The sequence below is a fragment of the Dasypus novemcinctus genome, chromosome 2, assembly GCF_030445035.2.
Source record: "Dasypus novemcinctus isolate mDasNov1 chromosome 2, mDasNov1.1.hap2, whole genome shotgun sequence".
Classification (NCBI taxonomy): Eukaryota; Metazoa; Chordata; class Mammalia; order Cingulata; family Dasypodidae; genus Dasypus; species Dasypus novemcinctus.
In genome coordinates, this window is record NC_080674.1 from 61,375,605 (window position 1) to 61,393,039 (window position 17,435).

General features: G+C 41.0%; 1 protein-coding gene across 1 annotated transcript in view; it reads right to left on the reverse strand.

Annotated features, from left to right (window-relative positions):
• The window catches only part of DEPDC1B (DEP domain containing 1B), a 167,839-nt gene extending 164,115 nt beyond the window's left edge, over window positions 1-3,724 (reverse strand). Inside the window, exon 1 of the mRNA XM_004458844.5 lies at window positions 3,632-3,724. Within this exon, the coding sequence (XP_004458901.1) occupies window positions 3,632-3,679 (48 nt within the window). The 5' untranslated portion in view covers window positions 3,680-3,724. The remainder of the gene's footprint in view (window positions 1-3,631) is intronic.
• Window positions 3,725-17,435: the final 13,711 nt, after the last annotated feature.

Here is a 17,435-nt window from a genome sequence, read left to right on the forward strand (position 1 = left end):
AAAAAGATAAGGATTATGTTTGTAAACTGGTCTATTCCTCTGGGTGTGATACCCTTTGATTGTATTAGATTCAGCTGAGATAACTTTGATTCAGTTATGTTAAGATTAGGGTTTTGATTTGACCATGTCAGTAGGGTGTAACTCGGGTTAAGTCCCCACCCCTTTGGTGGGGTAATATAAATGGGCACTCAATCAAGAACACACAGAAAGGAAACGGATGTGCCTCAATTGATAGAGCATCTGCCTGCCTATATAGGAGGTCCAGGGTTCAAACCTAGGGCCTCTTGGCCCGTGTGGTGAGCTTGCCCACCCACAGTGCTGCCGTGCGCAAGGAGTACCATGCCATGCAGGGGCGCCCCCCACCCAGGGGAGCCCCATGCACAAGGAGTGCACCCTGTAAGGAGAGCCGCCCTGCACAAAAAAGCACAGGCCGCCTAAGAGTGGCGCTGCACACATGGAGACCTGACATAGCAAGATGATGCAACAAAAAGAGACATAGATTCCCAGTGCCGCTGAGAAAGCAAGCAGACACAAAAGAACACACAGCAAATGGACACAAGAGAGCAGGCTATCGGGGCGGGGGGGAGGCCCAGGGAGAAATAAATAAAATATCTTTAAAAAAAAAAACGAACACACAGAAGATGACACACAAGGAGAGAGATATCTCCCTGGATATGGCAGAGGAGAGTACTTTGATCCTGCAGCCCCGGGAAGAGAGATGAGCCATTCGCCTGATAGTCTGCAGTGCTGAGAAAGCCCAGAAAGAAACAAGACCTGTGCCAGCCTGGAGCTGGGAGAGGAAAGCTGAATCCTCACAGAGAGTGGCAACCATCTTGCTTCAGCACATGGCAACTGACTTTAGTGAGTAATCAACCTTCAGTTGGACTCTCCAGGGCCTTGTAACCATAAGCTTTTACCCCAAATAAATACCCTTTATAAAAGGCAACAGATTTCTGATACTCTGCATCAGCACCCCTTTGGATGAGTAATACAAATAACCTTTGTCATTATCAATTATATTTACTTAATCTATGAGACACTTTAGAGGGAGATTTTCAAAATCCAGACTAGACCTTGGTCTCTGTTCCTATTTATTTCCAAATACAATTAAGTGATTATTTGGCTACTCGACCCAAAAAAGAAAAAGCATTAAGCTAGTTATCTTTAAAATAATCTAGCAATATTCCACTCTCAGTAACATTCAGAAAAGAAAGTATCTTATGTCAACAAAGAACAAGATAGAGCTGGAAAATGTCATCTTTTTCCAGAACATTACATTTGAAGAGAGACTCTTTATAGCAAGGGATAAAGCAGATTTGTTTTGTGACTAAAAAGCATTCCTGTTTTATTTATTTATTTTCAACACCTTGTTAAAGGATAAAGAATCACAAAGCTATTTTTGTTTAATATGATGCGTTAAACTACAGGATACAACACCTAGGTGATGAAATGTGCCTCCTGTTCTTTTCTCCAGAATATTTATTCCATTTTCTTCCTTCTAATGCCAAAAATGTTACAATAGTGGCATTATAAAGAAGACTACTGGCCTGGGAGTTCGGAGACAACCAAATTCTATATCTAGTTGCACTTGCCACATCCTACCTGTGTGACCTTAATAAAGTCAGTTCACCTGTTTGAGTCTCAGTAAAATGAGGGAATTGGACTAATATTTAGAATCCACTCTAGTCTCTCAGATTCAATGACAACTATAAGTCTTTTAAAATTTACGGGTTGTATGAGATGATACAATTAAGAGAATAAATTCACAGAAATCACTGGTAAAAGTAATTTTCTCATTCCTCACTTTAAAATAATGAACAGTTTATACATGGATTATAAAAATGAAAGCTCCTTCAGTGAGGATGACCCTTGATGGTTTTAAACAGTAGAGGCAAACTGTGAAATGGAAATGAACATGTAAACTCCCTTTAAAAAGCAAAAAACAAAAAACACCCCTATTTATTCCCAGCCACCACCATCTGTACCTCTTAGAGGACAGCCTAAAAGAAAACCTTAATTTATATTTGTTGACTATTTTAAAACTGTAGGGGTCATTCTGGGTGCCTGTGCTAGAATGTTTACAAAGATGAGTGCAATAATTCCTCCCATCCTGTTTGCACACCCTTTTGCAAAGTGACTTTGCCACTCTTCCTATCACCAAGTGGTACTGAATTTCTGCTACTAGACTCTGGACTTGTTATGACCAATGCAATTGAACAGAGAGGCACAAGCAAAGACCTCCTTTTGGCTAGAAACATGAAACACTATGAGATGCCCGGGCTAGCCTGCTAGAGACTTATGTCCCAGCTGACCTACAGAACCAAGTCAAGCTGCCATCTTGCACCATCCAGGCTTAGTGAAGTCACCAGATGACAGCAGAACACAAGTGACCCCAAAAGAAGAACCACTTAGACGAACCCAGCCCAAATTGCTGACCCACAGAATCATTTCCAAATAAAATGATTATTGTTTTAAGCCAAATTAAACAATGTCAGAGTCTCTCCAAGTCCCCTAAAACTATAAGTAAAATTTCATGAGTATGTGGCATGTACACTTGTCTGTGGAGAGGATCCGTAATCTTTATCAGATTCTCAAGGTGGTCTCTGAGTCAAATAAAAAAGTAAAGAACCATCAGCCCAAATATGATTTCTCCTGCAGGAAGCTGGCCTTAAGCTTTGGCTTGACCCCACTGGCTATAGCATGACTGGCTCTAGAAAGAAAAGAAAACCCTATTTCTATTATTTGTTGTCCCACTGTCCTTACCTCTTCCACATATATGAGTCTGGTTGAGTGAGAGTTTGGATCACTTGGTTCCTACCTTCTCCTGGATATCCATTAGGGAGCATAGAAGCCACCAGAAGTGGCAAGGAGAGAAGTGCCTTCTTCCCAAATTACCATTAAAGTTTTATAGAAAGCCCTCTAACAGCTTGCTTTGGACATTACAAGGTTGTCACCACTTAGTCCATTATGATAACTATTTGACACAGAAACCACTAAAATTACTTGCTCTAGATCATCAGCAGATCGAGTACACCTCCCAATTCCAAGTATCAAAGCTTTCTCCAGGAGAAAAGGCAGCACCTTGGATTCTGGGCCAACCCGTCGTTTAGTTCTGTGCTGACAGAAATTCAGAAACACCAAGGGCCGGTTTCTTGGCCTGGGGGAAACCATCTCTATTCTGGCACATTAAGAAAGAACAGCTCAAGTGTCACCACAAGTGTCACTCAGGAAGGAGACACGCCCTGCCCGGATTGCGGTAAAAGGTGAGCATTACAGGCAGGAGCTGGGGTGGCCCCAAGGTTAAGGAATGGGTTTTTCCTCTCCCAACTGCAAGCGTTAGGAAGAGGGGGAGGGGGGGGGATAAAGGGGGTCAACCTCTCCTCCCGGCGCTTTAAGTTAAAACGGGAGGCGCACTTTTTGGCTAGACTCCAGCCAGAGCCTCGGCAGTGAAGCTGCGCCCACCCCTGCGGGCTGGACCCCAGGCCCCGGGATCTTTCTTTTGAGCACTGTCCACACCACGGCGGCACAATCAGAACACGACCTGCCCCCAAACCCAGGCCGGGCCTGCACTGTAGAAGCGAGGAGTCACCAGTCCACTGTCCGTGGGCATGTTGGGGGCACACTGACTCACCAGCTTGGTGGCCCGATACGGCCCGGGCCCCACGATGCGGTGCTCCATGGCCCGCACCAGAGTTGCGAATGCGGCACCGCCAGCGCTGCTCCGGGGACCCGCGGCGCTACAGTTTGAATCGCGAGCCTGCGGGCTCTGGGCGCTGATTGGGCGCCGCGGAGGCACGTGACAGGAACTGGGCGTGGCGACCGCGGGGACTCCGAGCCCCGCTGCAGGCGGAGGGGCGGGCTGGGGTCTCGCAGGGCTCGGGCGGCGGGCCGGGATGGCCTCGGGGCTGCAGTGGAGGGAGTTATGGGTGCAGACCCAGTTGGGTCAAAGTGTGCTGCTCACCCTCGCCGCACGGCACGCACACACCAGCGGTGAGTGAAGGTTGAGTCGGATGCTCTCCGGGCGGTGCCCCGCCCATTTCGCACTGTTTTGGCGAAAGGGTTGGTGATAGCCCTTAACTCGGGGGCCGAAACACAGCTGGACCCGGCAGCCACATTCCCTATCTGCCCTCAAAGCACCGTGAACCTGATTTTAATGAAGCGAGTTAACAGCTGTGAGACTGGTGTGGCATTTAAAAACTAGATACAGAGCGCATGTCACAAGAGTGTAGCTAGCTTGGATGAGCAACAAAGAACTGAAAAAGTGCTCCTGTTTGTCTTCCAAATTTGTTCTCCTGCTAAAGTAGCCTTTCCCCTTGAATTTGAGTTCTCTCTTTTGTATTGGGCTGAAATTTTCAGTCGGGTATATATATAGCCCTTTGCTATAAGACTGTAGTTATAGGACTGTAGTTCCTTTTTTGCTGCTTTTCACACTTCGAATTGCTGGCTCAACTTGCAACTATTCAGAATGACAAATGAGATCACTACTCAACTATACTTAGAACTCGGGTTCAAACTTCAAAATATGATCACCTATGAGTACCCAGAATAAGACATCTTAAAAAAGGAGCTGAGTAAGGGATCTGACTCCCATTTTACCCTACTATAACCTTCTCGCTCCCATTTGCTGCTTTAGGTATAATTATATGTTCAGGGGCGTTAAGAAAGCATGAAAAAAATTTCTGGGATTTGCATATATTAACTTTTGTCGTGTGAGAAAGCAATAAAGATATTTTTTACTTCCAACCAGTGAATCCTTATCAGAACTTTTTTAAAAATTTGATTCCTGAACTCCAATCTGCTTGTCCTTGGCAAGAGATACAAATGGGGCAGAGGAGACAGAAGGAGAAAAGGAATTTCAGAGTCTTGTCCATCTGCCATATGGTGATGGAGCTAGGATCTGACACAAAACATCATACCCAGCTTGTTGAGCGTTTTCCCAAGAGTCCATTATGAGCTATAGATAAGATAATTCCTGCTACTGGAACAACTTATCCCCAAATGATCTGGATATTAGCCAAAGGCTGAGGCCACAAAGACTGTATGTGAATATGGTTTGAATTGGGCTGTTGATCATCTGTCAGTCTTTCAGCATCACATAAAAACTATTCAGAAATTTCTCACCCTCTCTGTGCCCTAAAGTGCCAGCGCTTCTCTAGCTTTCTGAAACACCCTGCAGCCTTCTTTCTGTTCCTAAAACGTACTAAGTTTGTTTCCATCTCTGAGGCTTTCTTTGCACTGCTCCTCTGCCAGGGATATTTTTGACTAAACCACCTTCCACAGCATCTCCATCTCACCATTCAGGGCTCAGTTCAAATGAGGCCAAGCTAGAAAAGTCTTCCCTTACCTTCCTGCATAGAGAAGTTTAACACCCCAACCCAACCGTTTTGTTAATTTTCGTGTGTGTGGTAAATTTTCCTTTTTAACCACTTTTAAATATAAAATTTAGAGGTGTTAATTATATTCACCATGTTGTGCTACCATCACCACTCTCATTACCAAAACTTTTCCTTCACTCCAAACAAAAGCTCTGCACCCAAAAGGCATTAATTCCCCATTGCCTAACTCCAGCCCAAACCCTGATGTTCTCTAATCTCTTGTCCTTCTGAATATAAAAAGTCTAATTACTTCATATAAGTAAAATCATACAGTATTTGTCCTTTTGTGCTGGCTTTTTTCATGCCACATTTTTTCTTCAAGGTTTATCCATGTTGTAAATTTATCAGAACTTTTCATCCTTTTAAGAGATTAATATAATACCCCATCGTGAGTTATGCCCCATTTGTTTATCCATTCATCCATTAATGGACACTTTGATTTGGTTCAACCTTTTGGTTATTATGAATAACACCACTATGAACATTGGTGTACAAATATCTGTTCAAGTCCTACTTTCAGTTCTTCTGAGTATTCTATGTTTAACCTTTTGAGGAACCACCAAACTATTTTCCATAGCAGCTGCACCATTTTACATTCCCACCAACAAGTATGAGATTTCCTTTTTCTCTACATCCTTGCCAATTATTGTTATTTTCTGTTTTTTAAATAGCCATTCAAGTGGGCATGAAGTTGTACCTCATTGTGGTTTTGATTTGCATTTCCCTAATGGCTAATGATGTTGAGCATCTTTTCATGTGCTTACTGACCATTCGTATATCTTTGATGGAGAAACATCTGTTCAACAAAAAATTAGGTTGTTTTTGTTTCTGTTAAATTGGAGGAGTTCTTAATATTCTGGGTGTTAAACCCTTATCAGATATATGGTTTCCAAATATTTTCTCCTGTTCTGTAGATTGTCTTTTCACTTTCTTGAGAATGTCCTTTGACATGCAAAAGATTTTCATCTTGATAATGTCCATTTATCTATTTTTTCTTTCATTATTCATGCTTTTAGTGTAAAGTCTAAGAATCCATAGCACAGTACAAGTTCTTGAAAATATTTCCTTATGTTTTCTTCTAAGAGTCATATAGTTTTAGCCCTTATAATTAGGCCATTGATCAACTTTTTTTTTTTAAGGAGGTACCAGGAATTGAACCAGGACCTCGTACATGGGAAGCAGGTGCTCAACCACTTGAACTCTACTATTCTCCCATTGACCCATTTTTTAGTTAATTTTTGTATACAATGAGAAGTATACATCTACTTGCTTTTAACATGAATACCCAGTTTTCTCATCATCATTTGTTGAAGAGACTACTGTTTCCCCCTTGAGCGGACCTGGCACACTTGTCAAAAATCAACTGGTCACAGATTTGTGGGTTTATTTCTGAACTTTCAATTCTATCCCATTGGCCTTCCACCCTAACTTTAACATTGTGTTTTATTTTCTTCATAGTGGTTATATGTACCTAGAATTATTTCTTTTTTTTAACCTTCTCCCTCTAGAAAAGTGCTTTGCACATAAAGGGATTCCACCTCCAAGATGGATATTTGTGGGATGTTTTCTGATATTCAAAAAGATGGGCCACAGCATGTTGTGGGCAGGGGCCAGGGAAGCTACATGGGCGATGCATCAGTCAGGTCACACAAGACAAAAAATGTTTTGCCCCATGTTTTGCATGACCTGTTAGTATTCCACTGGACATTCAGGCATGTGAAAAACATGCTTGTAATTACTTGAGCCTAGAACATAATGTCGTTTCACATATGACTTGATTTTTGAATACTTTCAATGCATACTAAATTTTCCAGGATTATTAGACCTCATTTGTTTAGGACCTTACCAAAAGGTGCTCATCTGTTAATGACATGACAAAAAATGATGTCATTAACAGACACAGTTGTGGATTTTGAGTCATCTATACAACATACCTCTCTCTGTCAGACTATCTCTGTAACTGTAGGATTCATGAGAATTCAACTTAGAGATATGACATACTTATTTAGCTCTTTTCTCAAAGTATCAAATACAAAGAAAAAATGAGAACAATATTCATTTGACTATTGTGTTTACTTCTCTTTAACCCAAAAGCATTTTTATAAGTTTATGCAACTATTTGCCTTTTTATTATGTCTTTCTGGAGTAATCATACTTAAATATTTATTTATATTTTGAAATGAATATTACAGTATTATAAATTACTTTCCTTTTATTTCTCCTTTATATAAAAGAATATTATGTTAATTTTTAGTTATGTGTAGCTAGGCTATCTGTGAATTTCATTTCAGCAGAGTAAAAAGGGTATTGGATCTGATTCAGTTGAGAACCATTGCTCTGGTCTGGAATATTAATTCCATGAGATCAAGGACCTCATCTTGTTTCTCACTGTATTGCAGGTCCTAGAACATTATCTTATACATAGTAAATACTCAAGAAAAAATTTTAAGTGAATGATATATCTTTGTTTTAATGTAAATTGTTTTAACTTACCCTTAAGTAAAATTGAAATGGGAAGGAGATTTTATAGTTTATCCTGTGACTTTCAGTGGCTAAGCATACCATTTTCTTCTCTCTCTTTCCTTCTCCATACATATCCTAGTTAAATAAGCACAAAATGAAACTCTTTCATCTCATAGACTCAAAACTCTTGTACTCTATCTATTTATGTCTATGACTTACCACCAAATCTTAAAGCTAAATTTGTGACCAACTCCTTACTATAAAGAATGTAATGGTGAGTTATTTTATTTTCCAACTTTTATTTTCTACTTTATTCTGCGGTATTATAGAAGTATATCATAAACCACCTCAGATCCTTTTTGGAAAGAAGTACCCGCTTCTTATAAGAAATAAATTATAATTCTTGTATCTTAAAAGCAGTTTCCAAAGCTTTTTCATATTATCTCATTTGATCCTTGTTTTAGTTTCATCTTTTCGGAAGCAAATACCATGCAATGGTTTGACTTAAACAATGGGGATTTATTGGCTTCCAGGTTTTGTTTTTAAGATTTATTGTATTTATTTATTCCTCATCCCACCTTATTGTTTGTAGTCACTCTCTGCGCACTGTGTCCATTTGCTGTTTGCTCCCTATGTCTACTCATCTTCTCTTTAGGAGGCACTGGAAACTGAACCTGGGACCTCCCATGTGGGATAGGCACTCAATTGCTTGATCTACCTCAGCTCCCTGACTTGTTGTGTCTCTCATTGTCCTTTCTCTTTGGGTCTCCCTGTCCTTTCTCTTTGGGTCTCCCTGTTGTGTCACCTTGTTGCATCAGCTCTCCATGCTTGCCCATCACACCAGCTTGCCTTCTCCAGGAGGCATCAGGAACCAAACCCAGGACTTCCCAAGTGGTAGACAGAAGCCCAATAGTTTGAGCCACATCTGCTTCCCTGGCTCCCAATTGGGAGAAAAGTCGAAAGCAGAGCATCTTCACAGCAATGCTTTCTTCCAGAAGACTGGGTTCTGGGTCTGACTGCTGGTGATCAGTGAGCCTCAGCTTTTCTGAAATACAGCAGTGCACCTGGCAGCCTCTCCTCCACTCTCTCTGCTCTTCTGGGTTCAGTTGACATTCAGCTTCTTGCTGCTCCCTCCCTGTGACCTTCCCTATAAGAATTAGGACCCTTCCCTACTCAGCAGGGCCACACCTTAACTGCAGTAGCCTCACCAAAAGATTCCATTTACCAGACTTCACACTCACAGGAATGGACCAACTCTAAGAACATGTCTTTCTGGGGCACATAGCTTCAAACCACCACAATCCTCATAACTATTTCGGATATATAAATAAGAACAACCCCATTTTACAGTTAAGGAAGCTAAGCTTCAGAGAGGTTAAGTGACTTGCTAGGGTAATTAACAGAACTAGAACCTAAATATTCTGCCTCCCAAGCCTCTGGAATTTAGATTGGGTTGGTTGGCTGGTTTTTACTAATACCTTCAGAAATCAAAATGAATAATTTTCAAATATAAAGTGAAACTTCACCCTTATAGTTGAGCAAAGACACATTTCAGGGGAAAGGAGAGAAGACAGAAACCTTATGTAAACTCTACCAAATGGTGCTTCCCAGGAATGAGTTTCATAAAAATCATATACTTGAATTAATTTCCAACACTATGATTATGGTTTAGTTTGTTATGGTTAATTTGTTTAGCATACATTAGGACCGATTACATGCATAGTATATATTTATGCAGATTACTACCCCTCTGGAATGTTCAACTCCCATAATGTCTCAATTAAATCATTAAAATTCATTTTCACATTCCAAGTGTAGCAATTTTAATAATTCTCTGACATATTTAAGTGTGAGGCCATCAAGATCCTAAAGAAATTTTGACTAAGCCTCAAAACATCTTTATATAGTTGATTTACAGAGCTAGAAATGGCAGTTTCATCATCACCAACTTTGTCACTGGCATTAGGAAGTTTCAAGCTGTGGAAGAGAAAGCAACACAAGCCTCAAGTACATTGTACAATCGGGAAGTTGTGTTTTTCAATGATACTAAGTGAGGAGTGGCTGGGAGCTGTGTCTTCACTCCCCAGAGGGTCCCTAAATGCTACTTTCAATTCTGCTGCTGTGTGAAAGGCCTCCCAGCTGGTTGCTGTGTCATTCTGAAAGAACTCTGCTGCAACACAAGTCACTCACAGGCTTACGTTAGACTTTACCCTTTTACACGGTGCTGCGACTTCTTTCAGTTGGCTTTTAGCATTTAAGCTACCAAGGTCCATTGCTGAGATTCTGGAAAGTTGTAAAAACTATGACTGATTTCCACTGTTAATGGTCTACACAGTCACCAGTCCATTAGGGAATGTTCCCCCCAGGATTGTATTAGTACTATTCACCAATAGTACTGTCTGAGGTGTGGGTAAGGAAGGAAGGATAAAAATATGTGGAAAATATAAAACCATACTGTTTCATTAAAACTGTTGAACCTATTATATGACTTTTTAATTTGAGTATTTAAAAAACAAATGTCCCCAAAATAGAAGATTTTCATACATTCATTTATTTAACAAGTATGGACAAAATTAACTCCCTGCTTCAAGAAGCTGACATCATAGAGGGGGAGAGGATGACAAGCCATCTAGAAAACAAAAAATATATATATAATTGTCAGGTGATGATTGAGTGCTGGGAAGGAAAGTAGGAGAGAGGGTGGTGTCATTTGGGCTTACATGGCCAGGGAAGGTCTTTCTGATGAAGTGACATTTGAGCAGACAATCTCAAGGAAGTAAGGGAATATCCTGCAGCTGTCTGGGGAAAGACCTTCCAAGATGAACGAATGTACAGCCTGTGAGAAGTTCTGATGTGCAAACGCGCTTGCCATGTCCAGCATGAGAAGGAGGCCAGTGTTGGCTGGTGTGGAGTGAATGAATGAGAAAATGGAGGAAATGGTTTTTAGTCAGAGAGGAGGACATATAGGCCATGTTATAGACCATGGGATTTGGATTTTATTCTAAATTAGTTGAAAATGCATTAAACAGTTTTGAGTATGTCAAGATCTAAAGAGGTTATTTTTTTTTTCCTTTGTGGGTATGTTTTTTTCAGCAGTTTTTTTCACGCACCATACAATCCATCCAAAGCGAACAATCAATGGCTCAGTATAAACAGAGTTGTGCACTCATAACCACAATTTTAGAACATTTCATTGTGCCAAAGAAAAAAACAAAAAAGAATAAAAGGAAAAACAAAAATCCCTTCACCCTTCATACTCCCCTATTATTGACTCTTAGCATTGGTGTGGTACCTTTCTTGCAATTGATGAAAGAATATTAAAATACCACTGTTAACTATAGCCCATAGTTTGCCTTAGGTGTACTCTGTCCCATATATTACCCAATTATTGACACCTTGTTATAGGGGCATACATCTGTTCTGACTCATGGAAGAACATTTTTGTATTGGGCTATTAACCACATTCATCATCCACAGCAGGGGTCACTAAGTAATAAGTCCCATGTTTCATCCTCTAGCTTTCCTTTCAGTTCTTCTGAGTATATAACTGGAAGTGGGATTGCTGGATCATAATGCAGTTCTATACTTGACTTCCTGAGAAACCACCAAACTGTCTTCCATGTTTGTAAACTGGTCTGTTCCTCTGGACTTAATACCCTTTGATTGCACTAAATTCATTTACTTAATTAAAACAAGATTCGAGCCTGGATTCAACCTCATGAGTAGGGCATGACTCAGGGTTGAGTCCCCATCCCCTTGGTGGGCTGATATAAATAGACACTCACTCAAGAAGACACACAGAAGAAGATATATGAGAAAAGAGAATGAGCTTCATAGATGCCAGAGGAGAGAACTTTGATCCTGTAGCCCTGGGAAGAGAGAAGAGTCCTATGCCAGCCTAGAGCTGAGATCAGAAGAACCTGGGCACATGGAGTCTTAAGAAGAAGAAGAAGGTAGGAAAGAGCAGGCAGAGACTGCCCGCCATCTTACTTCAACACATGGCAGCTGACTTGGGTGAGAAAGTACCTCTTATTTTACCTTGAGATGGACTCTTTAGGGCCTTAAACTGCAGCTTTTATCCCAAATAAATACCTTTCATAAAAGCCAACAGATTTCTGGTACTTTGCACCAGCACCCTTTTGCCTGACTAATACAGCTGGTGATACTGATCATCTTTTCATGAACTCTTTAGCCATTTATATATCTTCTTTGAAAAAAAAAAGTCTATTCAACTTTTTTGCCCATTTTTTAACTGGGTTGTGTTTTCATTGTTGAATTGTAGGATTTCTTTATGTTTCCTGGATAAAACCATTATCAGATGTGTGGTTTCCAAATATTTCTTCCATGGAATAGACTGTTATTTCATTTTCCTGACAAAGCCCTTTGAAGCACAAACATTTTTAATTTTGATGAGGCTACATTTATCTATTTTTTTCTTTCATTATTTGTACTTTGAATGTAAAGTCTAGGAAACCATTGCCTACACAGGATGTTGAAGATGTTTCTCTACATTTTCTCTAGGAATGTTATGGTCCTGGCTCTAATTTTAGGACTTTGATCCATTTTGAATTAATTTTTATATAAGGTGTGAGAGTGGAGTTCTCTTTCATTCTTTTGGATATGGATATCCAATTCTCCCAGCACCAATGGTTGAAGAAACTATTCTATCCTAGTTAGGTGGACTTGGGAACCTTGTGAAATATCAATTGGTCATAGATGTGAGGGTCTATTTCTGAACTCTCAGTTCAATTCCTTTGGTCTATATATACATCCTTGTGCCAAAACTGTGCTTTTTTGACCAGTGTAGCTTTGTAATATACTTTAAATTCATAAGTGTGAGTCCTCTAATTTCATCTTCTTTTCTAAGCTGTTTTTGGCTATTCTGGGCTGCTAATCCATTCAAATAAATTTGATAATTAGCTTTTCCATTTCTGCACAAAAGGCTGTTGTAATTTTAATTGGGATTGCATTGAATCTGTAAATCAGTTTGTGTATAATTAATATCTTGACAATATGTAGTCTTCCAGTCCATGAATACAAGATGTCCTTCCATTTATTTATGTATCCTTTGATTTCTTTTAGCAATCTTTTGTAGTTTTCTGTGTATAGGTCCTTGACATCCTTAATTAAATTTATTGCTACATATTTGATTCTTTTAGTTGCTATTACAGTTTGAATTTTGTGTATCCCGGAAAAAGAAATTCAGTTAGGGGGGCTTTGATTAGATCACTTGACTACATCACCTTATGGCTTTTGATTGGACTGTATCAGTGAGGTATGACTCAGGTTGGCTCTCTGCCCTTTTACTGGAGCCTTACATAACAGACACAGAGAAGGGACACAGAGAAAGGAAGCTGTCATTTTGACCCTGCATGTGAGATAGGACCTAGGATCATTGGCAACAGAAGCCAAAGCATGAAGCCCCTCAAGAAGCTGGGCCCACTGAGTAGCTTAAGGCTGAAGTGAAAAGCTATATGCCTGATTGCTCATACCTGGGCTTAGGAAGAAAGCAAAACAGCTGAACCTGAGGAAGGAGGCCCAGAAGTAGATGAGCCATATGCCTGATATAGCCCACAGCTGGACTCTGGGAGAGAGTGAGCCTAAAAGTGAAGGCAGGGACCTCAGTAGACAGTGGCCACCATGGTACCTCACCACGTGGCAAGATGCAAGGATCACCAGTAGCTGACTTGGTTGAGAAAGCATTTCTGCTGATGCCTTGATTTGAACATAATAAATTCTCCCTCTTTTTTTTTTTTTTTTTGGTTTTAAATAAAGCATTTATTGATTAGTAGAAGATTTAAACAATTTGCACAATATTTTCAATGCATTATCTGGGAAGGGTGATAGGAAAAACTGAAAAGAAGGAACTAGAGGACTGCATCTTAAGACGGAATGCATCGGTAGAAATGGTAAAGGATGTGTTTAAGGTTAAGGCTTGGGGGTGGAGCTGGGGGTCACTAAGGCCCAGTCCCTGGGAAGCAGTTTCAGGGGAAGAAGGATGCAGAGCTGGGGATATGGGGTGGGGAGGGACTCCTGATCCAGGGACTCTGAGGGGCATCAGTGTCTGCCCTGCCTTCCCTCCCATCACAGAGGCAAGGAAGCAGGTCTGTGAAGGCCCCTGGGGGATGTGGGTTGCCAAGCTGAGGCTGCTCTAGCTTGACCCTTACTCCTAGGAACAAGAAGCTGAGGAAGAGAGAACAGGCCAGGCCTGACAGTGACCCAAAAAAACATTTCAAAAGGGCCTGGAATTTTCAGAGTATGTCCCCTTGATGACTCAGGGGACAAGCCATAGCTTTTCTCCCAAATCCTCAGACAGGTCCTCCAGTGGTTTCTTGGGGATCCATGGCACCCACTCTGGCCCTCAGGAGCCCTGTCCAGCTCCCTTAGCAGTGTGGGCACAAAAGAGAAGGGGAGCAGAGGGAATTCCAGAGACCCATAACTCCCAGGCAGGTTGGAAAGAGAAGGGCTGCCACCCTTATTGTTGTAGGACAGTTTACTGGATAAAGAATTCTTGACTGGCAGTTTTTCTCCTTCAGTACTGTACCAGTTTGATATGGTTTATGAATTCCAAAAATAGATACTGGATTATGTTTGTAAACTGATCTGTCAGAGGTATCACTTTTAACTGATTAAATTATGATTAGGATTTTGAGTTCCCACCCCTTGGTGGGCAGGGACTTTAGAGAAAAGATGTGGCAAAGGACAGACTTGTGAGTTTTGAGCTGGAGCCGGTGAACATGCAGGGGAAGAACACAGAGGAATAGAGATGGCTCCTTAGACATGACAGAATCCTCAGAGAGAGAAACAGAGCCATTCACCTGATAGTCTACAGCTTACCTTGTAGGTAGAGCAGAGAAGCTGAGCCTGGAGAGAAATGGAGCCCCAGAAAGAGAGGAACCCAAGAAGCCTGAACTCTTGGCAGACATCTTACCCCAACACATAGCAATAGACTTTGGCGAGGGAAGTAACTCATGCTTTATTACCCACTGTATTAGTCAGCCAAAGGGGTGCTGATGCAAAATACTGGAAATTGGTTGCTTTTTATAAAAGGTATTTATTTGAGGTAGGAGCCTACAGATACCAGGTCATAAAGCATAAGTTACTTCCCTCACCAAAGTCTATTTTCAAATGTTGGAGCAAGATGGCTGCTGACAGTTGTGAGGGTTCAGGCTTCCTGGATTCCCTGCTTCCAGGACCTTGCTTCTCTCTTGGTTCAAGGTTCCTTTTTTCCAGGGGCTGGCTTCTATTTCCTCTGTGAGCTTACTTCCCGGGGCTTCAGCTTAAGTCTTCAGCATCAAACTCCAACATCAAAACTCCAATATCAGAAACCCTTAACTCTGTTCTTTGCCATGCCTTTTATCTAATTATAACTCAATCATGCCCAGGTACAGATAGATTACAAACTTAATCCAATATCTATTTTTGGAATTCATAACCATATCAAACTGCTACACTCCACCCTCTGAATTCCAAAAAGACATTACAATATTCAAGAAAACCTTAAATCAGTAACAATGCAAGTACTAAATCATATCACAATCAATTTAAAGAAATACAGTTTGTTTTGGGACAAAGTCCTGTCAGCTATAGACCTATGAAACTTATGAAACAATTTATCTGTTTCCAGTACACAAATGGACAGACATAGGATAATCATTTTCATTACAATGAGGAGAAATTGGGAGGGAAACATGAGTCATGGGTCCTCTACAGTTCAATAAACCTGTGTGGCATTTTCTATTTGATTTCAGTCTGAGAGTCATTCTTAAGATGATGACTTCTTCTCCTTGGGGCCATATGGGTACCTACCCATATGTCTTGCCTGATGGCCATTTTCTCAGTTCCACTCTCATCAAGCATTTGGGTATTGACCAAGCTCCAGACTTCTCCCTCCAAGAGTGTTGGGGTGATTGTCACACCTCACCCATCCTTTGGGTTAGAGTCTTAACCCCTCTAGTACAGTGATGTAAAGTAAAAACATCCCCCCTAACCTTTGGGATACAGGCTCAAACCTCTCAAAGCAACAAGTTAACCACCTGGCCTTCCGTAACCTTTGGGGTGCTGACCTTAACTGCCATAATCCTTGGGGAATGTGCACCACCCTCTCTGTACCATGGGGTGGGAAAACTCTCCCAGAACATCAGGTGGGAACATCCACCCTCTTCAACTGTTGGGGCAAACTCACCCTCTCTGTACACATGGGTGGGGTTCCTCTCTTGGCCCAAGGTGATGTGTTAATTCTAGATGTCAGCTTCCATGGTTTTCCTTTTAAACCTGTTTCTCCTTCTATCTCTCCTTTCCATGTCCCTTTTATCCAAGCTAACAGTGGTTTTGTTCATACAGTTCCCTCAAAAACCTTGTTGGTTTAGCATGCAAGAAGCAGGGGTCTAAGCCATCAGACAGTAAGACTTTCCACAAGTCTTTCTGACATAACTGCATCTTCAGTCCTGATTTACAAGTGCCAAGTTTAGTTAAGTCCTCCAATGGGGCACTTTTTTCTGGGATCTTGATTTCCAGAAGCTTGGAATTTCCAGAATTAGTTTCTGTTTTCTTTATGTCTGACAGTTCAGTCCTCAGTATATCTCTCTGATCTAGAATTTTGCTATAAGCTGCAAGCAGAAGCCAAGCCGCATTCTCTGGGTTTCCTTTGGAAATTTCTTCAGCTAAATGCCCAGGCTCACCATTTTCAAATTCTGCCTTTCATAAAACACCAGGAGTAAATCTTGCTAAGTTCTCTGCAACTTTAAAGCACAGATTGCCTTTCCTCCAGTTTCCAATAATAGTTTCTTCATTTACTTCTAAGGCATCATAAAAAGTCTCTTTAGTACCCATATTGCTATCTCATCAAAGCAATCTAGACCTTTTTCACCAGGCATCTCACAATTCCTCCAAAAAACCATTTATAAAACCCATTTATAAAACCATTCCAGCATTTCAATAATTGCAAAAACACTTCTCCACTCCTCAGTACCAAATTCTGTATTAGTCAGCCAAAGGGGTGCTGATGCAAAATACCAGAAATTGGTTGGTTATTATAAAGGGTATTTATTTGGGGTAGGAGGTTACAGATACCAGGCCATAAAGCATAAGTTACTTCCCTCGCCAAAGTCTATTTTCACATGTTGGAGCAAGATGGCTGCCAACGTCTGCGAGGGTTCAGGCTTCCTGGGTTCCTCCCTTCCAGGGTCTTGCTTCTCTCTGCTTTCAAGTTTCCTTTCTTCCCAGGGCTGGCTTCTCTTTCCTCTATGTGCTTACTTCCCGGTGCTCCAGCTTAAGACTTCAGCATCAAACTCCAACATCAAAAATCTAACATTAGAAACCCCCAAATCTGTCCTTTGCTATGCCTTTTATCTGTGAGTCCTCACCTACCACGGGGTGGGGACTCAGTGCCCTAGTAACGTGGCCTGATCAAAGCCCTAATCATAACTCAGTCATGCCCAGGTAGACTAGATTACAAATATAATCCAGTATCTATTTTTGGAATTCATAAAGATATCAAACTGCTACCCCTGGTAACTGTAAGCTTTTACTCCAAATAAATACCCTTTATCAAAACAAACTGATTTCCAGTATTTTCCATCAGCATCCCTTTGGCTG